The sequence below is a fragment of the Phascolarctos cinereus genome, unplaced genomic scaffold (assembly GCF_003287225.1).
Source record: "Phascolarctos cinereus isolate Bilbo 61053 unplaced genomic scaffold, phaCin_HiC Scaffold_2;HRSCAF=192, whole genome shotgun sequence".
Lineage (NCBI taxonomy): Eukaryota > Metazoa > Chordata > Mammalia > Diprotodontia > Phascolarctidae > Phascolarctos > Phascolarctos cinereus.
In genome coordinates, this window is record NW_027555625.1 from 372,996,001 (window position 1) to 373,023,039 (window position 27,039).

Sequence of the window (27,039 nt, forward strand, 5' to 3'; positions counted from 1 at the left end):
TAAGAGTGGGATTGGAGTGAGTTAGGAGAGCTGGGCAATTTAGTGGATTTTGAGGCAATATTTTTGCAGTTTTAACAAATATATGGGGACATGAATATTGACAATAAACTTTTTTTTAAAGTAGCCACAATTTTTTGACCAGGTATGTAGTCAATTAAATGCAATATAAATAAAACAGTATTAATTTTTCATTTTATATATATTCAGCAACCAATCATAATTATTTGTCAACTTAATTCTTAAGTAATGTTAGGTTTGTTTTTATTTATCCTGTGTTGTAGTTTAAATAACACAGCAAAAAACTGATCCTTGAGTGTTAGAGCTTAAATTGTCACAGTCATGCTATATTACTGATTACTTTTTGTGGTAATGAGCTACATAATGAGACTGCAACATCTTAGTATCTATCTTTCTTGGCTTTTGAGTGACAGGTTTATAGAGAAAAGTTATTTTTTTGAAGGTATCCTTTAATTTTTAGCATAACGTTTTTTGCATCTGCATGGACATGAACAGCACTAACATGTTAGCATGATTTGTGCATGTAACCAGTTTTGTCTGTCTCCTTGCCTCCAAATTGAAATTATAATTTAGTTTTATTTATTCCTTGTATATATGGGCATGTCGACACACAAAACTATAAGGGAAATTCAATAAGGAGAATTTAAGTATAGTTTCAATGTACAAAATGTTTGCCAAACAGGAGGGCTACATAATATGCATATTACAGTTAAATTTTAGCCTCCAAAATGAAAATTATTATATTATACTGCAAAAGATTTTATTAGTATGGATATTCTCTTCATCAGTACAGATTGTGTCACCCTTAGTACTCCTTTTCATGAGTTGCTTTGTTAAAAAATCTGTCATGGGGGCAGCTAGGTGGTGCAGTGGATAGAGCGCCAGCCCTGAAGTCAGGAGGACCTGAGTTCAAATCCCGCCTCAGACACATAACACTTACTAGCTGTGTGACCCTGGGCAAGTCACTTAACGAATAAACAAAAAAACAAAAAAAAACCCAACAAAAATCTATCATGGTCAGTGTGTTAACATGCAACATATCTCTCTAAATTCTAATACACTTAGATGTAAAGAACTTCTTATCAGTAGCTTTTGACTTCAGTGGCAAAACAGTAAATTGTTGGAATACTATACTGTTATTCAGTATTGATAGGTGTTTTCTCTTCCAGATTTTTTTTCCTGTTATTTAGGTCCACTAGGAGAACATCTATCAGAATTCTGAGATCATATAAGAATGTATAAACCAATTTCTTTAAGTTTCCTTTTTTAAAAAAAATCTCTTGAAACTTAGTATAATGAGAATAGTAAACACCTTGAATGTTTTTCTATAGCATTGCCAAGAAAAGTATATGACCTCTCTGGTATGGTTGTATGCAAAATTCACTGGTAAACAGTTTAGTACATGTGTGCTTACTTTTTTACTTTTAGCTTTATGTTGATAGGATTTAGAAGTGGAAGATTTTAGAAAAATAATCTAGTTCATCTTATTTTATTACAAATGAAAGATAACTGAAGGGGGAGGGGTCTGGGACTACAAATGACTTGTCCAAAATTACACTAGTCATAAGTAGTAGAACTAGAATCTGTACTCAGGCAGGTTCTCCAGTTCTAAATTCTGTGTTCTGTCACGTCACTGTTTTCATTTTCTGTCCATAGATTTAGGGTTATAAGGGACCTGCCTTCAGTGTTATCATGTCAAACCCACTCATTTTATAGATAAGAAAATTGAGACCCTAAAGAGGTTTTTAACTTATCCAAAATCATACAAATAGTAAGTACCAGAACTAGAATTTGAACCTAGGTCCTTTGACTCCAGTATAGCATTCTAAACTGTTATCCTACAGTAATTTGATGAGCTAATCTTATTAAATTGGAAAAGATTTTTTAAAAGTCGTTTTATAGAATATGAGAAATAATTAGGTTTCAGATGTCTTTTGATGGCCCTGTGTTGTTTCTGAATTCTAGGTATAAGATACAACACTTTCCCTGGTATGGACTGATGTATGCCATACTTTGCCTTTGATAAGTTAATATGCTTTCCTTAAAGAATTCTGGCATGATTGTTCAAAACTTAAGTACGCATATGTAGTCAATACAACAGTATTTGTTCACTTGCATATCAGCATAACCATAAATTGACAACCTCAGTAGTTAGGAATAGAATTGAGCATGTACTCCATCTACTGGCACTGCAGGAGCAAAGCAGGTACTGTAACATGTTCACACAGGGCTTTGATGGGAGACACACCTGCTAGCCAGGGGCAGAGACAGGATGCATGTGGGTCATTGAGGGTGAGGAGTTTGGGTAGCTATGAAGAGATCCTGGGGCATGCTTACTTACTTCATTGGTATAAATTAATGGGTTTATGGTATTTGAGGCTCTTCGGAAACTATTGAAGGACCTATTTCTTTTTCAAGTTCATTAAAAAAAATTTTTTTTGAGTGTAAGATATAGGCTCTATTCCCATTGCTCCTTGGGAAGGGGTGGAAAGGACAGATGGGTGGAATTTCATATATCCTGTTGGCTTCTTTCAGATTTATGTGGGCTTTGTGGTGTTTGCAGAATATGGCATTTTTTTCATTTGGTCCTCACAACTCTGGGGCAAGGACTGTTACCCCCCTTTTAGGATGAAGGAATGGGTTCAGAGAGGTTAAGTGACTTGCCCAAAGTCATGTAGCCAGTGACATGGTGTAAGGGAAGATTTGAATCCAGGTCTTTGTGTATTAAGTCCATGGTTCTGTCCGTTATACCATGCAGTCTGTTTTTGCTGCTTGGCATTCCATTTTGTTAGCTTAATTAACACATTTTCAAGCTTTCTTCTTGTGACATTTTCTAACTTACCTAGTTTAAAAGGAAATAAATGTATTACCAAAAAATACCAAATGAAAACTCTTTGCATTGTTAGGATAAATTTGGCAGATAATGTGCTAATGGGATTAAAGGTTGTCATTGTTGTGATCCCTCTTTCATTGCCAAACTTAACCCTTGAAAGAACTTCTCACTTAGAATTACAGAATTTTAGAACTGTAAGAGACCTTAAAAACCATACTGTCAACTCCCTCATTTTATAGATGAAGCATTTAAGACCTAATGAGGTCATGTTGTTTGCCCAAAGTTGCAGAGCTAGTTAGGAGTGTATGGCCTGGTCTTAGAACCTGTCTCCCGTCTCCTAGTTCTTTGACTACATCTTAAGGTTTTGATTGTGCACACTGAAGATAGACCATTTGCATTTACAAAGTAAAAAGACAAGGGGCAACTAGGTGGTGCAGTGGATAGAGCTCCAGCCTTGGAGGCTGGAGGACCTGAATTCAAATCCAGCCTCAGACACTTGACTCTTACTAGCTATATGACTCTGGACAAATTACTTAACCTCTATTGTCTCATAAATTAAATAAATAAATAATAAAAAGGCAAAATCTGGTGAAGATCAACTTTGAAAAATGTTTGAGCGTTATAAGGGGTAGCCTATGATGAGAGCTTATTGTTCCCTTAATTAATATGGTTAACTCCAATTAGAAGATTATAGTTCTATACTTCACTAACCATGACATGACCAAGTGATGAAAGAAATGTAAGAATGTAGAGCACCAGCCCTGAGTTCAAATCTGGCCTCAGACCAAATACTTGACACTTACTAGCTGTGTGACTCTGGGCAAGTCACTTAACCTCAATTGCCTAAAAAAAGAAAGAAAGAAATGTAACAATGTAAGTTTAGAAATTTAAAAACACCAAAATAATATCATATATGTCCAATTTAAATCACTCAAGCATTTTCCATTGCTTACAGTTCAGCCCTATACTAAGCAAAAGAAAGTTTTGAAAGAGCAGAAACAGTCTCCGCCTTCAAAGAGCTTACAAGTCAGGGAATTGGCATGTAATTAATTAGGTCCATACAAGATACATATGGAGTAAGTGGAAGGTAACCTTTGAGGGCAAAGCTCTAGTAACTAAGGGGAAACTGAGAAAGGCTTCCAGCAAGAATGTGGAATTTGAGCTGTCCTTGTTTTTTTTTTTTAAGGCAATTGGGGTTAAGTGACTTGCCCAGGGTCACACAGCTAGTAAGTGTCAAGTGTTTGGTCTGAGGCCAGATTTGAACTCAGGTCCTCCTGACTTCAGGGCCAGTGCTTTATGCACTGCACCACCTAGCTGCCCCAAATTTGAGCTGTCTTGAAGGAAATCAGAGATTCTAAGAGGCAGAAGTAAGAAGATAGCATTCTAAATATGGGGAAAAGGCAGGGAACTGGGAAATAGAGAGTGCTGTTTATGAGGACTAGCAAGTAGGTCAGCATAATTGGATCAGTCAATCGATAAACATTATCAATTGCCTACTCTGTGCCAAGCACTGTGTTAAGTGCTAGGGATACAAAGAAAGGTGAGAGATGGTCCCTGTTCTTTTGGAGGAATCAGGAAAGGCTTCATATAGAAGATGGCGTTCTAGCTGAGACTTGAAGGAAGCCAGGGAAGCTGGGAGGTAGAGGTGAGGATGGAGAATATTTCATGGGGGCAAGCTAGGGAAAATTCCCAGAGTAAGGAGATGGAATTTCTTGTTTGAGGAACAGTAAGGAGGCCATTGTCACTAGATCACAGAGTATGTGTTACCTCGTGAGTATTTGGGGAGTAAGGTGTAAGAAGATTAGAAAGGTGAGGTGGGGTATGAAAGGCTTTGAGAAGTTTTAGTTTTGGACATGTTGAGTTTGTTATCTATGGGGTATCCAGTTCTGTATGTCCAGTAGGCCATTAGAGATGTGAGACTGGAAGTCAACAGAGAGTTTAGGGGTGGATAAATAGATTTGAGAATCATCAGCCTAGAAATGATAATTGAATCCATGGGAGCTGATGAGATTACCAAGTAAAATAGAGGGAGAACAGAAGAAGGCCTAGGACAAAACTTTGGGGGGACACCCAGGATTAGAGGGTGGTGTGACTTGGATGAAGCTCTAGCAAAGGAGACTGAGAAGGAGCATTCAGATAGGTTGGAAGAGAACCAGAAGAGATCACTGTCATGAAAATTTAGAGAGAAGAGAGTATCAAGGAGAAGGGAATGATTGACAGTGTCAGATTGTAGAGAGGAGTAAAACGTAAAATGACTGGAAAGGTAGGTAGGGATCAGGTTGTAGACCTAGGCACTCTGTCTAGCATTTTCCACTGTAAAGTATTGTGCTTAGTAATAAGCTTAATCACCAAGTGGGCTTTGCCTCAGCCAGACTGTGACCTGTTAAAGACCTTAGCTTAAAAAGGACAAGGTCCCCCACTGCATCCTGGGCCACCTTCAGTTGTCCTGATCCATATTTCATCACTGGACTGGGATGGCTGCAGAGGAGAAAGTGAGGCAGGTGACTTTGCACAGCCCTCTCTCACTTAAATTCACTTGCATATCATGGTATCACCTCCCTGATGTCATGATCTTCTTCAAGAATGAAGGACCACAGGGCAGCTAGGTGGCGCAGTGGATAGAGCTCTAGCCCTGACGTCAGGAGGACCTGAGTTCAAATCCGGCCTCAGACACTTTACAGTTACTAGCTGTGTGACCCTGGGCAAGTCACTTAACCCTAATTGCCTCACCAAAAAGCACAAAACTAAAATAAAAACATAAGAGTGAAGGACCACCACCACCACCGACAGCAATTCTTCCTGTGATTAGTAGCGATGGATTACTGATTAAATTTGCTAGATTTTGTTTTAAATGATTACAATTTAAAATTAGTGTTTTAAATTGTACTTATAATCACTTCTGCCCCTCTTTCTTGCCATTCTGCTACTGTTATTGCAGACTTGGAAAGGGGATGCACAGAATTGAAGGCCCCTTTATAGTTTTCTTGGATTGCTGTGGCCAAAGAATTCATCATCTCATGGGCAACCCTATTGAGTAATAAGAGCTAGTATGTTCATTTGGTATCACGATGTCAGATTACTCGTAGTATGTTGAGGAAACACGGGAATCATAAATGCTTATGACATAATGGGTTGCAGTCGTTTGGATGGAATGTCCAAGTTGAGCTGATCTATTGAAATATTGAATGTGTGCAATGAAGCTTTTGGTTATTTTGTCCCCATAAATTTAGAAAGTTATAAGAAGGAATAGATGAACCTTCTATTGCTGTTTCTAAGTAAAAACACTTAAATTATTAAACTAGTTTTTGTTTAGGTAGACTGTTCCACCTGTCTAGTTCTTCAAGCTTGTATAGCTCACCTCTGTGGTTTAGTAACCATTTTACTTTTAGGTTTAGTAACTATTTAGTAACTATTACCATCTAATGGTTCACTTGAAATGCCAAATGTAAAAAAATCATCCTGAGTTTGTGTTTTTTTTTAATTGAGTTTGGATTGAAGCTTAAATTGTGTGTGTGTGGTGTGTGTGTGTGTGTGTGTGTGTGTGTGTGTGTGTGTGTGTAGATAGGAAGTCATAAGTTTTGTGGTGTGTTTTTTTTGTCTTAGGCTCTTGTTCTATAACAGCTGACTTTTAAGGGGTACTGCCTTTAGTAATTAACAGATATATTACTTTTGGTAGACTCCATATACTTTTTTCCACTTGAATCTAATCACATTTAGGGAAAGCAAAGCCCTGTGCGACTAGTTTAGTGCTGTAAGTCTATGGCATGAAACAAATTTCCACGTTTTTGAAAAACATCATACCAATGTAGTTGTATCTAAATGTTTGTGAATGTAGCTATTGGGCAGGAATAGAGATGTGCAACTATATCTTTCGAACGGTTTGAGATTTGTCATTACTAAGAACCTATGAAGATCTTCGTATTCCTTTGGGTGATGTTACTAGATACTTATTTGAGGCTTATAGTCATTGTATGTGGTGTGTCTTCATATGATACTAAAAATCTGCCAGTGTTTTGTTACACAGCATACATATGATATTACAAATCTCTGTGATTGTACATGACTTAACTTGATTTTAAATATTTATATACGAACTAACTTATGCCAATATTTTGATATAAATCATCAAAAGGGCTCATTAATTCTTCCCCAAATAGTAAACATTACCTAAATACATATTCTGTCATTTTACTGGTTTATGATGGAATATACTTGAAAATTCAGAGGAGGTAGAAAGAGTTTGTTAGTATGATTGCTTTACATGTAACAATAGTTGCCTTTCTTAAAAGGTCTGGTGCTGTTTTAATGTTGGTAGTTGTAATATTTAGTGTTGGTGCTATTTTAGGTTTTGGTTTTTTTTGTGTACATGTGTTTTTTTTTTTTGTCTAGGCAGTCGGGGTTAAGTGACTTGCCCAGAGTCACACAGCTAGTAAGTGTTAAGTGTCTGAGGCTGCATTTGAACTCAGGTCCTCCTGACTCCAGGGCTGGTGCTCTATCCATTGTGCCTTGGTGCTGTTTTAAAGGCGGGACATTTAAGACCTTGCATAGTTTGACAACATCCTGCCTTCCAAACTTTTTGCTCCCATACTATTTCCTTTTTTGTTCCCATCTAAACTCGGTAGTCCAGATCCCTTCTCTGAGCCTTTGCTAGCTCTCTTGCCTTGATTTCTGCCTCTCAGAATCCTAATTTTCTTTCAAGGCTTAGGTCAGATGTTAACCTCTTTTGAAGCTTTCCTTGATATTCCCCTTACAGTGCCTTCTCCCTCCTCAAGTTGCTTTGTATTGTACTTATTTGGGTACATTTTTTGTATCCTTCCATTAGAATGTAAACTGTCTGGGCAGAGGTTTTTGCCTTTTTCATGTCATGGACTCCTTTGGCAGTGGAAGCCCTATGGACTCCTGAGGATAATGTTTTGTTTGTTTGGTTTCTGGCTAGTAAATGGGGTTAAGTGACTTGTCCAGGGTAAACACAGCTAGTAAGTGTCAATTGACTGAGGCTAGATTTGAACTCAGGTCCTCCTGACTCCAGGGCTAGAGCTCTATCCACTGAGCTACACAGCTGCCCCACAAAATGCTTTTGTTGTTGTTTTGTCTTGTTTTTGCTTAGGCAGTTGAGGTTACGTGACTTGCCTAAGGTCACACAGCTAGTAAGTGTCAATTGACTGAGGCTAGATTTGAACTTGGGTCCTCCTGACTCCAAGGCCAGAGCTTTATCCACTGTGCCACCTAGCTGCCCCTCCAAATTGACATTTTTAAAGCACACTTCTGACCGTATCACTTTCATTAAGAAAACCTTATGGTTCCTTAATTACTCTACGTTAAAAAAAAATTTTTCTGTTTGGCCATTCACAGTCTGACTCTGTCCTACCTTTTCAAGCTTATTGCACATTAATTCTCTTTATGAACTCTAAATTCCAGTCAAATTGGCTTATTTAATTATTGTTCCCAGTAGAAGACATTCCATCTCCTCTTGTTAAGTCTTTGCACAAACTTTTCCCTTATCCTAGGAACGCATATACTCTTCACCTTTGCCTTTTTGAATTTGGAGTTTGTCCAAGGTTTAGCTCAAGTGTTGTTCCTACATGAGATTTCCTGATCTCACACACACACACACACACACACACACACACACACACACACACACACACATGTGCCCTTGACTTATCCATGTAATGTTATTTCCTTCCAGTAGAATCTAAGCTCCTTAAGGGCAGGAACTATTTTTGTCTTTATATCCCCTGCCTTGCACTTAGTCTCTTAAGTTTGTTGAATGAATGAATTATTATAATGTCAATCTATGTACACACATTAAGCTTTAGTGGCTCTGTAACCCCCAGAATCAAATATAAATTCATTTATTTGACATTTAAAGTTCTTACATAGACTGGCCCCCCATTACACCTTTCCAGTTTTCTTACACTTACATCTCCATGAATTCTAAATTCTGGCAATGTTAGCCTATGTGTGGTTTCTCGAATATGACACTCTTCCCATCTCCCTCCCTTTGCTGACCTCCCCACCTGGAATTCTCTGCCTCCTTATCTCTGCATCTCAGTTTCCCTGTCTTCCTTCATGACTCATCTAATATCCTGCTTACCAAAGGAGGCCTTTCCTAGTCCCTCTAACCCTGGAGCTCTTGACCTTCCACACCCCCCCCCCCATTGATCTCCTTAGCAGCCTATGAAGCCTTTCCCAGAATGTTTTAAATATATAAAGTAAAATACAGATTACAACGGAAATTATATTGAAATAATTTTTTAAAATAACTTCACAGACCCCAGATTGACCCTCAGCTTTAGCTGCTATCTCCCTCTGTTTTCTCTGAATTTATCTTGTCGACCTAGTTCTTTTACTCATCATTAGATGTAAGTTCTTGGAGGGCAAGGACTTTTTTGCCTTTATAGCATTTAGCACCGTGTCCTACGCATAGTACTCGCTTGATAAATGCCTGTTGACTGACTGACAAAATGACTAGTTACCTCATTTGAACTTAACAAGTACCCTCTGAAGTAGGCAAGGCATGTATTACCTTTTATAGATGGGAAATTCAGACATCAGGGAACTTGCCTGTGATCATGAAGCATGCTTAGTGAGGGAGGCATAACAAACCCAAGTGACATTTCTGTATCAGACTGCTTCTCACAACCCAGATCTATGTGACATTCAAAATATAAGAGTATTATTTTCAGTAAATTTGTGTTTAAGGTGTTTTTTTTAGACTAGTCATACTTTTTAAAGCGGGGCAGGAGTTTTTCTGAGCACTCTGTTTCTGTGTGCTTTTAAATGTAGATACTTCTCAAGGCTCTCATCTGTCTGTCCTGTCCTCCCTTCCCATCTTCCTTCAATGTATGCTTATCCCTCAAGTGATCTCTTCTGTTTCTTTACCTTCAGTTAACCCCTCTGCAAATGATCCCCAGATTTTGATCTACTGGGCTTCAGTCTTGCATTGCTGACTGCCCATTGGATGGCACAACTTGGATGGCCTATCAACATTTCAAATTCAATATAAAATCTGACTCATTATTTTCCTTACCTATTCTCCAGTTTTGCCTTTCTCTTCCTAATTTCCTATTTCTGTCATTAATATATCACTCTTGTCCTGGTCAAATTCAAAACCTTGAAGTCATCTTTGATTCTTTCCTTTTCCTTATTCTCAGTCAACAAGTATTTAATAAGCACATACCATGTGCTGGGTGCTATGATGAGCACTGGGGTTACATGTACGAAAAATGAAACAGCCCCTATTCCCAAGGAGCTTAATATTATAAGGATCGAATAAGATAGGAAAAGTTTACAAATCTTAAAGTGCTGCACGTTAAGTGTTGTTAGAATTATCCTAGTAGTTGCCAAACTCAATCCATTTCACCTTTACATTGTATCCTGTATTCATTCCTTTTCAATTTCTGCTATCATCCTAGTTTAGTCCTTGTTCCCTCTTACAATGATTTCCTAAATAGTTTTCCCAATTTCCCAATGTTAATACCTTCCTTTTCTAATCTGTCTCACACCGTGTTGCCAGCACAGACCTAGAGTTCAAAGGGCCCTTAAAAGTATCCTGCCATGGGGAATGGCTGAACAAGTTGTGGTATATGAATGTAATGGAATACTGTTGTGCTATAAGAAATGATAAATAGGCTGACTTCAGAAAAACCTGAAAGACTTGTATGGATCTGATGATGAATGAACTGAGTGGAACCAGGAGAACGTTGTACACAATAACAGCCACATCGTGCAATGACTAATATTGATAAACTAAACCTTTCTCAGCAATACAAGGATCTAAGACATCTCCAAAGGCCTAGTGATGGAAAATGCTATCCACAAAGAAGAAAGAACTGTGAAGTTTGAATGCAGATTGAAGCATACTATTTGCTACTTTTTTTCTTCTATGGTGTTTTGTTTCCTCCTGTTGGTTCTAATTCTTACTTACAACATCACTAATGTGAAAATATGATTAATGGGAATGTATATGTAGAGCCTGTATCAGATTGCATGCCTTCTAGGGGAGAGGGAGGGGGAGAAAAATTTAAAACTCAAAAGTGGAAGTGATTGTTGATAATTCAGAATAAATTAATAAAAAAAAAAAGCATCTTGCCAACCCCGTCCCCCTCCACCACCAAATTAATATATGAGGAAACTGAGGTTCAAAGAGGTTGAGTGACTTGCCTGAAGTAACCCAGATTTGAACTCAGGTTCTCTGACTCCAAATACAGTCTGCTTTCTACTATTCTTTGCTGCTGGCCAATATCTTCTTCAAGCAAAGTTTTGATCTTTTATTTCCCCTTAACAATAACTTTTAGTTGTTCTTCATTACCTACCATTTAAAATGTAAATAGCCCAACTTTTAATGTCCCAGCCCTAGTTTACCATTTTAACCTTATGTCCCACTTCCCAATAGTTTCTCACTTTATCAGCCAATTGGAACCATTTTCTGTTCCCCTGAACATGTTTCTCTGTTCATATTATTCCCTCTGCTGGAATTGTAGAATGTTAGTTGGGAGCATTTGTTACAGAAAAAAGAAGAAAGGAAGAAAGAAGCATTTATTGTTTACTATGTTCTAGGCATTGTGCTTAAGTGAAATGAGATTATGACATTCTTGGATACCCTAGCTTGAAGTGGTTGCTTCTTCCTTTGAACTCATTGTGCTTTGGTACCCATGGCATCATTTATATCCTGCCTCATGTTTATTTGTATGGTTGTATTATTGCTGTTAGATTGTAAGCTCCCTAATGTCAGAGGACATGTGGACATATAATATTTGTATGAATGTATATATAAGAGACGTGGGGAGATATGATAATAAGAGTACTGGACTTGTCAGGAGATATGGATTCAAATCCAGCCTCTAACGTTTTATACAATGTGTGACTATGAGCAAGTCATTTAATTCTCTGAATTACAGTTTCTTGCCTGTAAAATAAAGATAATATCCGTTAATACCTACCTCTTAGGGTTGTTGTAAAAGCCAAATGAGATCATCTAAGTGCTTTACTGTAAAGTGTAAATACTTTAAAGTGCTATATAAATGTCAGCTACTATTATTTATATACTCTAGCAGGACTTTGTAGTCCTGACATGTAGTAAGTGATTATCAAGTTGAATTTAATTAGAATTCCATCAATAAGCATTTAGGGATAATGCCTCTTAGTAATTACTTTTTAAGGTTATTGTGAGAGGATCAACCAAAATTGTAAAGCACTTTGCAAACTTGAATGCGCTATATGGGTGTTACCTATTACTGCTATCATTAATTGGAATTCAAGTACAGAAATGAAAAATAGTCCCTTCCTTTAAGATGCTCACATTCTATAGAAACATAACCTTAACTTTTTTTTTGCATTCTGTAATGTTAATCTATGTTTAAATTCCCATAAGGTACCAAATAGCACATCAGTCCACTTTTTTGTTTAAAATGAGAATTGCATCTAAATACAATCTTTTAGTAGTAATGAGGAAGTTGATACACAGTTTTATTTAGTTTGTTTGAAATACTGTTCAGTCTATTCTCAAAACTGACAAGTAAGTCTGCCAGAAGATGCCTAACTCCTTTCTGTGCTTGTAACAAGTTCTTTGTTGTGCAAGAAGTTAATGTGCAAGGTAATTTTGACAACTGGTAAGCTACGTTTATCCTACTGGCCCAGATCCAAAATGGAGTTCTCTTTGTAAAGAAACATCATTGCACCATAGTACATGGTTTAATTTCAGTCGTTTTGAAGTTACAGATTAGTTATGTAAGATTGTTGTACTTCCCAGATGGTTCAGAGCTAGGCAATTTCCAAACTGTTTGGTGTTTACCGTCTTTTATGATACATCTCTCTTTTGGGGGTAGGACTGGCAACCATTTGGTATTCCTTATGAATCATAAATCATCATATAGAGCAGATACAATTTCTTATAGGCCATTGAAGTAAAAACTGTAATATTTGGAAGGAGAAATAATTAATTTCGGAGTTATCCAAAGCACAGGTTATGGATTGTAGATCATAACTGTTCTCATCCCTCTTTGCTTTTGCTGTTTATCTTTTTAAGTTCCTCACAACCTGAACATTCCTTACTCTTCTAGTCTTCGATTTTACTTTTCTCTACATACTCCAGCCATACTGGCCTATGTTCCTTGCACATAATACTCCGTATTTATCTCCTTGCCTCTGCATTGATATGCCTGAAATGCTCTGTCTTCTCACCTTCACCTCTTAGAATTTCTGTGTTTCTCCAAGACTCAGCTTAAATGCCATCTTCTCCAGGAAGCATTTTCCCTCCTCAGAGGCTATAGAACCTCCCTCTCTCAGTTTAACTTCTATCTACTCTATATGCATCTGGTATATACTAATTTATTTTCTTGTTGTGTTTCTGAGGTCAGGGACTATTTTTACTTAGCACAGTTTCTGGAACATGTTGTTTTTCAGTTGTCTCATTCTTCGTGACCCCATTTGGGGTTTTCTTGGCAAAGATCCTGGAGTGGTTTGCTCTTCTTCTCCATCTTATAGTTGAGGAAACTGAGGCAAGCAGGGTTAAGCGATATGTTCAGGGTCACATAGCTAATAAGTGACTGAAGCCAGATTTGAACTTGGAAAGATGAGTCTTCCTGACTGCAGGCCTGGCACTTTATGCACTGTTACCTAACTGCCCTTCTGGAACATAGTGCTTAAATAAAATATGGGTGACAAGCAGTTTAACTGACTGGCATCTTCCTTCTGATCTGCCCATTTGGTGGTAGTCAATAAACATTTATTCTGGAACATAATAAGTGCTTAAATAAATGCTTGTTGGCTTCCACCAATAGGGCAGAGCAGAGGGAAGAGGCCAGTCAGTTAAACTGCTTGTCACCCGTATTTAATAGGTACAATCAGTTTTGCTATAATGCTTCTTTTTATTTTTTTAATGCTTCTTTTTAAAATGTGAATTTCTTCCAATAGAATTGATATATTACGGAATATTTTTAGCATAATTCAGTTTTCAAGTTGGCTTATGCAAGATTTCTTATGCAGAAAAATGTGTCACTTCACAATAACACATGAACTGCTACCTTCCATCTCCTACTTCCTGTAAACAAACTTCAGGGCCTTTATCAAGGCAAAGTGCTATATATATTCAATTCAATTAAATAAATATTTATTAAGCATCTACTATGTGCCAGGTACAATGTGAAGTGCTGGGGATACAAAAAGAAACAAAAGACAGTTCTTGCTCTGAAGGAACTCAACAATCTAAGGAGGAGATAGCATGCAAACAAATACATGCCACTTGCCTAACTTTCTGGGGTAGGGATGAGAGAGGGGGAATGGGGATGTAGGCAGAGCAGCAGCCCAAGGCTGTAGCTGGAGGCCAAGGACTCTGCCACTAAGTATTTCCTAACTATTAATCATGTGTTTAAAACTGTGCTATTGTTATTTATTAGGTTCTTATCTTTTTTTCCCTTAATGTGTCATTGAGGACATTTTTGAGCATTGTGCCTCTAACCCATTTCACCCATTAGCCTTGTGGTTTTTATTGCTTTATTTTTGCATAGTACAGTACATTTGAAGAACATATATGACACTTGGCTTTCTACTGGACATTCCATTATTAACTTTTATAATAAGGAAGGGGTTAAAATCAAATCTTACCAGGCATCAAATCAGTTTTACTAGGGAAGAGAGGATATATTAGATAGCTTGCTGTTTTAGGGAAAGCTAGTCCTTTAAGGTGCCTCCATGAAGTTGCTTTCTCTTCGATGGACCTTTTTTATACCAATGATCTAAAACAGGATAGATTATAAATCTGTGATGTATAATTTGTATACACAAGTAGTACAGCTTAGATAATTTATTAAAATAGAATAATAGCTTTTACATTAAAATAAATGTACTTGTTTTCTAGGTAATCAAATTAGCTGATAACATTCAACTGGTGACTTAAATTCTTACTGATTTACATTTTTCTTGAAGAAAATGCCCAGTGAATTTGTTATAATATATGAATCCCTGAGGTTTGTTTGTTAAATTCCCTTAAGTATATTTATGTCATGTCTATAGAGACCTTAGACAAGGGATTTTTAACCTGGGATACATGGACCCCCCACCCCCAGGGGTCCCTGGATAAACTTTAGGAAGTCTCTTTGACTTTGTATGGGGGGAGTTTACATATTTATTTTCACTTACCTCTAACTGAAGATAAAATAAATTTGGTCTTCTCTCAAAGTTTTTTTCTATCCCCATGAGTCTGTAATATACCATTTTTCTTTCTCTGTTTCTCTTTCATACACAGACAGAAACACACACCTTTTTTTAAACTCAAGTTTAACAGGGAAATTTATCAGGCAGTAATTCTAGAACTATACTATGGCTTTTATAAAATCTGTTTAATGGAGCATGAATCTTCAATTCTCAAACAGGTTGAGTCATTTATTTTGGACCAAGAAGATCTGGATAACCCAGTGCTTAAAACAACATCAGAGTTATTCTTATCGAGCGCAGCAGAAGGGACAGATTTACGCACAGTGGATCCAGAGACACAAGCAAGATTAGAAGCATTGTTGGAAGCAGCAGGTACTTTATTTGCATTCTCACATTATCCTTGCCAAGTGCTTTTTCACTTTATGTACATATAAACTGTTAGCTGTCTATATAGAATTGATTAAACTTTTCTAGTCATTAAGAGTATGTTCAAATTTGCTAACTTGAACACAGAATATTACAAGTTTAAAAAATGAAAGGTAATATGAAACTTGAATACCTTAAATTTCACTTAGTGGCTGACTACTGGATTTACCTTTTTTAGTAATAGTATAAAGTGCTATTATACTAATGGCAAACTCCTTTGCTCTCAGAACTTCATGAAGTAAAAATAACAAGGAAAACAATTCTTATTAAATTTAAGAATCCTTGACTTTGATTTATAGAGTCCCATATGTATCTATGTGTAAACATGATAACAAATTGTATTTCCCTTAGAATAAATTAATTAATGTAAAATAAACCAAAATTTTGATAGCTTTATAAGTGATGCTAAATAAGCATAAAAATATTTTAAAAAATAAATGAGAAGAATAGGAACAAGAATTTGAAGTAAAAGTCAATAAGAGTAGACTTTAAAACATTACAAAGCAGATATCAAAATCCTCTGATATCTGGTTAAAAGGGAGAGACAGACAAACCCACGAAACAGAATAGAGATTTCAGACGTGGGATCAAAATATACAAAAGACTAATGTTTGCTCAACCTATAGAAAATAAAAGATGGGGAAAGGATTAGTCTTTTAAGAAATATTAAGAAAACTGGTTAGTAGATATGATAGAAAATAGATTTAGTCCCATAACTCACATATACCAGAGTAAATCTACCTGAGCTTATAGACTCTTGTTTTAAAACCTATTACAAAAATAGAAGAAAATAGAATAGCCTATTTATATCACTTCTGGAGGGAAGGTAAGTATCTATTAAATGAAAGAAATTATTGGGGACAAAATAAATAGGCTTGATTACATAAAAAGAAAACCTTTCCATGTGATGGGAAATAACATTGTGTGAAAAATACATAAAAACCTCTCAAGTTTTAGAAGGAAATATGTGAAGTAGTCAAAGGCAAGACCTAAGTCTCCAGTGCATACCTAATCAAAGGATAGGAAAATAAATTTACAAAAGAGGAATAAGTAGTCCTTTTTTAAAAAAAATCATTTGGAAAGATATCCTTGACAATAAAGAAATGAAAATTGAAACAGCCTTGAAGCATCACCTCATACCAATTAAATTATTTTTAAAAAAATAAAATTGCTGGCATTATGGGGAATAAGTACACTCATACATTTTAGATGAAATTGTAACCTGAGTTTTTTTTAACAAGCAATCTAGCAGCACTCCACAAACATTACAAAAATAACAGTAATTCATCCTACTACTTAGAATGTTCTTAAAAAAGAAAAAAGTCTCTGTTCAAATATATTTATCTCAGCACTTTGTCAATGTGAAAAAAATTGTGCGTGTGTGGGTATGTGTGTATTTATGTGCACGTGAGCAATAATAGTAATTGGGCGGCTAGGTAGCTCAATGGATAGAGTAGAGTGCTGGGTCTGGCGTCAGAAGGACTTATCTTTGTGAGTTCAAATCTGACCTCACTTACTAGCTGTATGACGCTGGGCAAGTCACTTCATCCTGTTTGCTTTAGTTTCCTCATCTGTAAAAGCTGGAAAAGGAAATGGCAAACCACTCCAGTATCTCTGCCAGGAAAACCCCAAATGAGATCACGAAGAGTTGGGACACAACTGAACAACAACAAAATTAATAGGAATATGGAAATAGCTGGGTACATTGTTAAGCTAATGTAATAGAATAATATAACTTTATTGGTAAGGTAGTTACTGTGAGGAATATAAAGAAATCTAGAAAGATCTTAGTGAAATAATATAAAGTATAAAAATCAGCGCCTGTTCTTCTGAACAGATTGCATGCTAATTATGATGATATAAGACGAGTGTACATAAATGGGTGGACAAATGATGAAAGCTTATTTAAATCCAGAGAGAGGTTTCCAACAAATTGTTGCTTGTCATATATGTTAAAACTTATTTTTTCAAATGCATATAGTTATAAAGCAAGTATAATTGCTTTTGCTAATGTCAAGTTTATTATAAACTATAAAAAAAGATACACAGGGCTTTGCAAACTGCCAGAAAGCCCCACAGCCCTTAAAAATGAGGCAAGACAAAAGGAAAAATATATTAAATGTATGAAGCATGCTTCTTAAAGACAATGCACACTTACCAGTTTTAATTATATTTTAACAACTCTCCTTAATTATTTTCTATAAGAAGCTTCCATCAAGTTAAAAGACAGGCTTTCTTTAGAGGTTAACTATTCAAGTAAAAATTAAAGTCTTTTATGCCCTGTACACATAATAGTCTCATGTTTATATATTTTATTTTACTTGTTTTTAAAAAAAGAATATGATATGTAAGAGAAGGAAATTGTATAGTTTATTATCTCTTTTAAAGAGCAGCTAAATGCTCTAGGTATACCCCACCTAATGTTTTTAGTTTCATGAAAATAAGCTATTAGGTAAAATGACATTACAGCAGGCAGTTACATAGGAACAACTTTTTTAAATGGACAGTTCACTGAAAAATAGTACAAAAAAGATTTTACAACTTTACATTAGGCTTTGGTTATGTGTTGTGAAATACTGTTTGTCAGAGAAATCTTACAGAAAAGGAAAATTCCTTGGTTTTCCAATGTAGGATGGTGTAGTGGAAAGAATAGTAGACTTGTCAGGAGAACTGAGTTCAGATCTCAGCTCCAAAATTTAATAGTTGTGTGACTGAGCAGGTTGCTTAACCTTTTTGTATTTTCAGTCCCTTCATCTTTCAAATAGTGGTGATACTTGTATGATTTACTCAGGGTCCTTGTGAAAAAAGGGCTTTATAAAACATCAAAGTGCTAATAAATAGCACAGTGCTTACTTGGCCAAATAATGATGAGTTATAAGTAAGGAATAAAGGGGCAAAATTTAGGGATATTTTCATAAGATTATAGGAAATGAGTAAATATTAAAATGTACATTTGTTTAGGATCTCATTTATCTATTAACTTTATATACTATTATGGAAGAGCACAGGCAAGATTGTAGCAAGACTAATTTTCTGATTGTGGTTTCTCTGATGGATTAGTGGATGGCTCTAAATTAGATCTTTAAAACTGGTCTGAATAGAGCATTTGAATTTGATTTATTACCATACCACACCGTACCATGTAGTTTGGGGCTTAGTTAAAAAATTTTAAATTAGAAAAGATTTTGTGGTGACTATTTACTTTAGATCTACTATAACAAGTGGGCTAAAACTACAAGTTGACTAAAGTTGGGCTAAAACTTTAGTTGAGGATAAATGTGAGGCACAGAAAACCTTTTCTTTTTATAGAATGATTTGAAACATTGACTCTGCGATGAGCTCTAGCTAAAAAGTATTACTATTAATAAATGTAGCTGCTGTATCCCATCAAAAGTAAAGAGTAACAATGTCTTCAGAGGTGATTGAAACCATCAGAATGGTGACTCCTCTTCCAGTACAGAAAAAAGTTTACAAATATAGAAAACAATTAGTGCTTCTCATTTTGTCCGCTGATGTATTGTTTAAATATTCCTTACAGAACAAATTTCAACATGAAGATTATTCTTGAATCCTGTCTAAAATAGATTTAATTGTTGAGGTTCTAAAAGGGCCACTGTAACAAGGCATTTTTACCAAAACGCCATCACATAGAGTAAACCTAGATAATAGCGTTGTCATGAGCATATACATTATTATGGATAACATAGGGAAATGTTTCTAACCTAGTTATATTTTTTTGCCCAAGTTTTTATCTTGTCAAGTTGATGCTGAATCCTATTGAGAAGTAGTTGACTTTGCGTGATGATACTTTGTGCTTGGAAACATTTACCTTTCCTTTGATATATAATCATTTGATTTTATTTATTTGTGGGATGAGAGGAGGCAGGGTTTACAGAGCCTATCCAGGAAGGTAGATCAAGTTTTGGCTGAACTCCAGTGATGGAGATCTAGGCTAGGACAGACAGTTACAATTTTGGGAAGCATTTATACCTGTCTGGAAGGTTTCTAGGAAACTGGATCAGCTTTGAGGTTGACCCTAGTGATTCAGATTTTCTGTAAGGTGGAAATGGGGATCTAATTCATCTCACATTGAATCCAGGGAACCAAAAACCTTGTGCTTTTCCTACTTTGTTTATAGTCTCAGATTTAGGCTAGAAAAATACCTTCATAATTCACCTTTCAGTGAGAGGTGCTGCTGTGCTATTTTGATGCAAAGGTCAGAACTCATGAGATCATTTAGTAATGTGCTCACTTGTATATTGGTTTATTTCTTATTCAGGATGTTAAGCAGAATCTTGGGGAGTTTTTTAGAAGCCATATAGGAACGTGTCATAAGTATGTCACTTTTGTCAGCAGGTCTCCACTAAAGTCCTACTCCGATGCCTCATTGTGGCCTACAGGTGACCCTGGGTTCTTGAAGGTTATGCTAGCAGAGCGCAAGCTCCGGCAGGTCCTACCAAGCTGGAAAGGCTTCAAGTATGGGCCCTTTGAATGGACTCTATATCTGTCATCCATGGACCAACCTAGCTAAGTTCGAAGAGGCTCATCACCAGAAGGTTGGACACCAGGTGATGAATTTTTTGGCTACAGCAATTCATGAAACAGTCTATTAAGGTATGGAGGGGTTGCAATATGCATAGGCAGAGGGAATTCCACCCACAGTAATAGAATCATGCATCTTTTGAAGTATTGAAGTATGTCAGCAGGCACCATGAAAAGAGACATCTTAACTCTACATTCAAACAATTATGCCATTAATAAAATCTACCTCAAAAATTCATAGGATTATAGATCTAGAGCTGAAAAGAACTTTAGAGGTTATCTAATCCAATCTTTTTTTTTTTGAGAAGTTTTGGTAATCAAATGTTTGTCATCTCTTTAAAGAATTTTATGGATACTTAGATGTTGCCTCTCAGCTTAGATTTTATTTAAGAATAATATAACCTTATACTTTGAAATGTGAACAATTAAAAAATTTACAAAGAGTTACATTTGATTCAAGACAATTTTTCTTCTCCACAGATACAGAATAATTTGATAACGAAAACTGTCTTGAAAATTAAAGTTTAGGAATATCTACTTTTAAAATTGTGGCAGATATTGAGCTTAGATGCAGAAAAGATAAATGCTGAAAAGTGTCATTGCCAAGGCAGTTAGCACCAATATTTAGAATGCTAACTATTAATACTTCATTACTTCAATGGATCTTATTGATGTGGGTATTTTATTTAAGGATGCAGATTACAACCCATCCATGCCTTCTCATCCTGTTCAGTTCTTGTCCATGTTATTTATGGAAATAAATTCTACTGAGAGCATCTACCCAGTCTGGAGGCAAGAGGCCTTCCTCTAGGCCTTTAGCATGTTCTGCGTACTATTGCAGTCATTTGAGCTATCCATCTTTTATTCCTTGATCTTGATACATGACCATCCCACCTCCTTTTCTCATCATACATTTCCTGGATGACCTTTTACACTACTTCTTGTGTACGAGTGATCCTGGTTTTACTTGATTTGCAGCCATACAACATCATAGAGAAAAAGAGATGTTTATTTTGGCAGGGGGTGTCGAGGAGCGTCTTGAGCTCACTGAGAGAAAGCACTGTGTATTTCTCCCAAATGTAATCTGGTCTGTTCTTTTCTTTTTGTTCAGTTCTGGACTCAACTTATTGTCCATTTACAGTTCCTGTCTGAGAGCTGTATTAATGAACTGAAGTAATGTTTGTTCATCTAACTGCATGTCTGGACAGTAGATATTTTTTCATCCTTTGGGCATTTCTGAATAGATTATTAGGCCCATCCCTTCATCTTATGGATTTTGTTGAAGACTATCTGTATTCTGGGCCCTTATATAACAGGGTTTTGTGCAAATGGTAGTATCTGGAGGACCACACCATTGAAAATAGTGGAGAATATCCTCTGTGATGGTGAAAAACATTTTTAGTGAGCATGTATCACCTTGTTACGTGCCTCACTTAATATGATAAATGGTCATTGAACAAAGTTGCCTCTGCTTATATCTACCAAGTGATCTTGTATGATAACAAAAAGTGATTTAGGATAATTCAAGATTTGAAAAGTATTTTATGTACATAATCTCATTTGAGTCTGACAGCAACCCTGCAAATTGCAGCCATATCTGTTATTATTCCCAAGCTCTGTTTGAGAGCTTGTTGAATTGGCCATGGTGGCAAAGCTAGTAAGTGTCACAGGCAGAATTTGACCCTTTGTTTTCCTAGCTCCAAGTCCAGTGCTCTGTCCACTCTGCCAAGCTGCCTTTTAGCCTATGAATGGAAAGAAAGGAAGGGAACTAGCATTTGTCAAGCACTGCACTAAATGTTTTGCAAATATTATCTCATTTGATCTTCACAACAACTTTGTGAGGTAGGTGCTATATATTATCCCTATTTTACAGTTGAGGAAACTGAGACAAACAGACGTTAAATGACTTGCCAAGGGGTTACAGAGATAGTAAGTGTCTGAGGCCAGCTTTGAACTCAGATTTTCCTGCCTCTGGGCCCAATATTGTATCCACTGTGCCACATAGCTATGTGGAAAAATCTTTGTTGGAGGAAGGCATTGAATGCATTTTGCCTTACAGGTTCAAATACTTTTTTAAAAAAAATTATAATCCCAGTGGGATCTTATGTTTTCCATACCTTTCCACCAATTGTGTGATTGTGAAGATGTAGTCTGGTATAGAAAATGGTTTGTGAAAACATATTTATTCTTTTCTCATATTTGCATCAAGGATATCTTTAATATATGTGTAGATCATTCCCTTAAAGATCTGGAGATTAGAAAATATACCTATGGATTGATAGTTACTGACATCCTCATTTACCTTTTTTGGCTAATAATATAGTCATTCTCTCTCTTCCTCCTCTCCTCTCCCCCCAGTCATTTGGTATTTTCTTCTTTTGAGGTCTTGAAAATTATTCCCTGATGCTTTCAGAATTATATTTCATACAACAGAGATTTGATTCATACTTAGTCTAGTCTAGCTATTTTTGTTACTTTTATCCAAATGTCATTTGCATTTCCTCAAGTGTTTAGTAAATCATTTCCAAATGTGGTGATTCTGCTGCCCACAATGAGAATAGATTGTTCCATTTTCTATCTGTTATCTTCTCTTCAATTTTATTTAGGAGCTTTTGAGATAATCTGGTTGACACCAAACTTTCTGCAGATTTACTTTTTACTTCATTACTTTTCCTTGTTTTGTGAGGTGATACTGCTCGTAATCTTCCATGATCCTTTGCTGTAATGAATCTTCACTAATTTGTGTTCTAAACTAGCATGCTCTAGTCTTGCCAAATCTTCCTGCTTAGCAGGATATTTGTTGGCTACAGAGGCTCTTTGGTCTTTTGGTCACCTTCCTGGTAACTATTCTACATTGGTTAAACTTTTGTAAGATAAGCTAACAATAAATCTTAGATATTACCTTTGTTCATTTCCCATTTTAAAAAAGTCACCAGCTGCTTTGAATAGACTGAATTTGAACTGTCATAATTGCATAATGTGTTTTCATTCTTGAACTTAAAAATTTACTATTGTTTTTGACATTTGCTTTAAGTAGTTGATAATCTGATTATATATAGTTCATTTGGAATAATTCAGTAACTAATCAGTCAGTAAGCAACTAGTCTTTTTCTGTATGTTAAAACATAGTCAGTTTTTTTGTGTGTCATATTACTCAGTGTTTGCCATATCTAGTATCTTCGATTTCTTTGAAGGAAGAAAGCATTCAATATTATACAAGCACCAGGCTTCTGAATTCACCTGCTTTTGGTCTCTTTCATTTCATAATCTCAAACTATACCCCTTCCCTCTGGTCTTTGCATTCATGTTGTCTAAGTTTGAAGATACTTGGTCTGGTGCATATTGGCAAATTTTTGTTGCATTTGTCTTGTACTCTGCCTTTTCAACAGTGGTTCACACATAAGCTGCATCATTTTTAAAATGGTCATTGTTGCTTAGGTCATCATGTGCACTGCAGAGTGAGATGACCATATTCCATGAGTGATGTTTATTGCCTTTGGGTGCATGATGAAGCCAACTCTGCCAACTGCTTTATTTGCTTTTTCAAGCAGAACCTATGAGTCATCCTTCCTTTTTAGCTTTTATTTCTTTGCCTCTTCTTTCATTTGTAGTGAGAATTTCAGCATTGATATTCTAAACACGCTGATGTTGTTCAGCTCTTCCAGTAGTGTCTTACTCAATTCATTGGTCATTGAACAGGTGAACTGAAAGTTATGTGAATTTTAGCATTCTCTGCCGTCTTTTCTGCCACAGCATTGTAGAGGCCAAATTTCTTTATTTTTCTTTGTTTCATGGGTTGCCATGGCCAAATAATTCCTGTCGTGTAGAGGCCAGCCTACTTGTGGTGAGCATCTTTACTCTTGACTAGTCTCTTGATGTAGTTCATTGCTGGGATTATACTCGGAGTCTTTCTAGTTTGATCGAGAGAGATGGAGTTTTGCACTCTCCTGGCATATTCTTCAGGTATCCAGAGTCACCTCCAAATTGTGTTGAGGCATCAGAAGACTATCAGGGAAATAAAATATCAAATAACCTTCTAAAATTGTCCTTTTTTTTACCTGTAAGAAAAGAGTTTAATGATAATGAGAGGGATCTTGAAGAAGTAGCAAGGCAAAGGCTATAAAAGGAAAGTCATTTTATAGAAATTTCCTGTGTTGGCCATCCTTAGGTAATTTGAAAGTACCACATTAATTAGATAAAAGTGACAGGTGAAAAATGACTAGTTAGTTACCAGTATAGAACAATAACTTTATAGGTGAAGTATATAAATTTTGTTGAAGAAAGATGAAAATTTATTAAATTTTAAAATCAAAACTATACTTATTCATTCAGCAAACATTTTTTGAGGGGCCTGCTATGCACTATGTTGATCAGCCAGCTGGTTTTTGTCAGTCAACTGCATTGAGTGCTGTGTGCAAGAATATATCAGTTCCTTTGAAAGTAATGAAGCCATTACAAACAGACCTAGGTGAAAGACGGTAAATGAGATAGTTAAGTCTGATTCTTATGCTAAGAGCAGTTTTGGAGATGAAAGGTCAAATGAGATTGTTTTGGGTATGTACACATGAGTTGGAAATCCAGGTTTGAGTAGTAGAAGGTCACCATTAGTTAATTTTGGCAAAGAAAGAGCATGGCAGTAGGACAGAAGTAGGAAAACCCTTAAGCAAACACTTTTCATAGATGACTAAATAAAAAATACTTTAGAGCTTGCTTAAGCTCCTGCTTTTATGGAGATAGGTGATAGAGATATGATCATGAAATAAGACACTGTCCTTACCCTCAAGAAGCTTTTAGCCTAGTAGAAAATAAGATAAATATGTGAGATATGTGTGTGTATATTTATTCCATCCATTTTGGAAGGCAATATATAGTGTGCATATGTGTATGCACACAGATATGTGTAAGTATAATGCACATTTGTCTTTGGTAAGTACATAAAAGTAGTATAAACAACTATGTAACTCAAAGAAGAGGGGATATTGGTATTTGTTAGTGACCTATAGAGGACTCGCTCTGAAGGGAGCTCACATTCATCACAGACCCCAATCCTCAGGACACCGGGGCTGTAGAGGACTTTCTCCAAAGGGGACTCACATCTATCACTGATCCTGAGACTCAAGACTCAAAAGTACTGGGGGGCCTGTGCTTCTTCGTGCAGATTGGGAGGTGAGCTCCATGTGTATGGGAAATCTTCTGAATGTGTCTTGGCCTGGTATCTTGGGGTGAGGCTGAAGGTCTGGTGTTGAGTGGTTGTTTTTTTTTTTCTTAATTTTTAATTTTTATTATGAACTTTTACTACAAATCAATAAATGAGTATTTCCATATATATGAAGAAAACGACTATATCTAAACCACAAATCTCTGTTATGTATATCTTGAGTTTTTTAAAAAGTATATAACAGATTGAGCAAATTAATTCCAAAGCTGATATACTTGTCTGTCTCCCCCTAAACTTCATTCTGTTCTCTTTTGAGTCTTTCTGTTTTCTTTTGTGTTTCTTAAATGGTTAGTTGATGCTCTTTGCTTTCTTTTTTAGTATCATTATCATTATCCCTCCCTTCCTCTGCCCCCCCCAAAAAAAGCCCTCCCTTGAAACAAATAAGCATAGTCAAGCAAGCACACATTGACCATGTCTGAAAATATATGTCTCATTCAGCACCTGTAGTCCTGATGTCTCTCTGACAGTGGGCGGAAAGAATGTTTCATCATCAGTGTTCTGTAATTATGGCAGATCATTCCATTGATCAGAATTCCTAAGTCTTTCAAACTTGTTTTCTTTTACAGTGTTGTAGTAATTATATAAATTGCCTTCCTGTTTTTGATCATTTCGTAAGGTTATGTAAGTCCTACCAGGTTTCTCTGAATCTCTCCCTTTCATTATTTCTTATTTAACAGCCGTATTTCATCACATTCATAAACCATAATTTGTTTAGCTATTCCTCACTTAAGAGGCACCCCCTTAGTTTTCAGTTCTTTAGTATATCAGAAAGTGCTACTGTGAATATTTCTGTATATATATATAGATACTGTATATATAGATACTTTATTTGACCTCTGAGGGTGTGTGTGTGTGTGTGTGTGTAAGTGTGTGTGCGCGTGCGCGCCTATTGCCCTGCCACAGAGCACTCAAAGTTTATAATGACTTTGAGTATAGTTCCAAATTGCATTCCAGAATGGCTGGACTAATTTACAACTCCATGGACAATAATACATTAGGTTTTTAAAAATTCTTTTTAAAGAATTCCAGATTTAACGAACACCAAATAAGATGCCCATGTCCATATACAACATAGAATAGAAAAAAGATTGTACGTGAAGCTGTGAATCTATATTATATACAGCTTGCTTTTCTCTTTAATTGTATAATAAAATTTAAAATGTTATTTTCAAAGTCGATTTGCTTGTGTAGACAGCAGGACATTAACATGGCAGGATATTTGAGGTAAAATGTCAGAGTTAGTTTTTTGTGTTTTTTGTTTTTGGTGAGGCAGTTGAACTGGTTAAGTGACTTGCCCACAGTCACAGAGCTAATGAGTGTTATATGTCTGCAGTTACATTTGAACTCAGGTCTTCCTGACTCCAGGGCCAGTGCTTTATCCACTGTGCCACCTAGCTTCCCTTTCAGAAGGGAAGTGTTTTAACACTAGAAAGACTAGAATTTAAGAATACCATGAAGGACCAAGCTTCATCCATTGATGTGCTCTATCTGTCTTTCTGTCTGTCTATCTACATACTTTTATCTACAAAGCAAATAAAATATAGTAGGATAAAATTTTTTGTTGCAAAGCAAAATTATTTTTATTTCAAAATCTGATGTGCTTAGTTCTTTTTGTTAATAACTTAGAACATTTTCTCCCATATGGTGGTTGTTAGCTTTCATTTCTGCTTTTGAGAACTGCTCATTCATATTATTTGACCCTTTATCTGTGGAGAATGCTGTGTGAATTTAGACCAGCATCCAGGGGTCTAAACACTACATCTGTTCATCTGCCACTGCTGGGGTCTCAGAACTGTAAGAGATACTGATCTTTAGGGAGCCTGGGGCAATAGAGGACAGTGGTCAG

The 27,039-nt window shown here is 36.1% G+C and overlaps 1 protein-coding gene across 10 annotated transcripts in view; it reads left to right on the top strand.

Annotated features, from left to right (window-relative positions):
* ANKHD1 (ankyrin repeat and KH domain containing 1) overlaps positions 1-27,039 on the top strand; it is a 122,840-nt gene that overhangs the window by 14,473 nt on the left and 81,328 nt on the right. For all 10 annotated transcript variants that reach the window (XM_021005217.2, XM_078150480.1, XM_078150481.1 and 7 more), the window contains exon 2: positions 15,226-15,379. In XM_021005217.2, the coding sequence (XP_020860876.1) occupies positions 15,226-15,379 (154 nt within the window). The remainder of the gene's footprint in view (positions 1-15,225; positions 15,380-27,039) is intronic.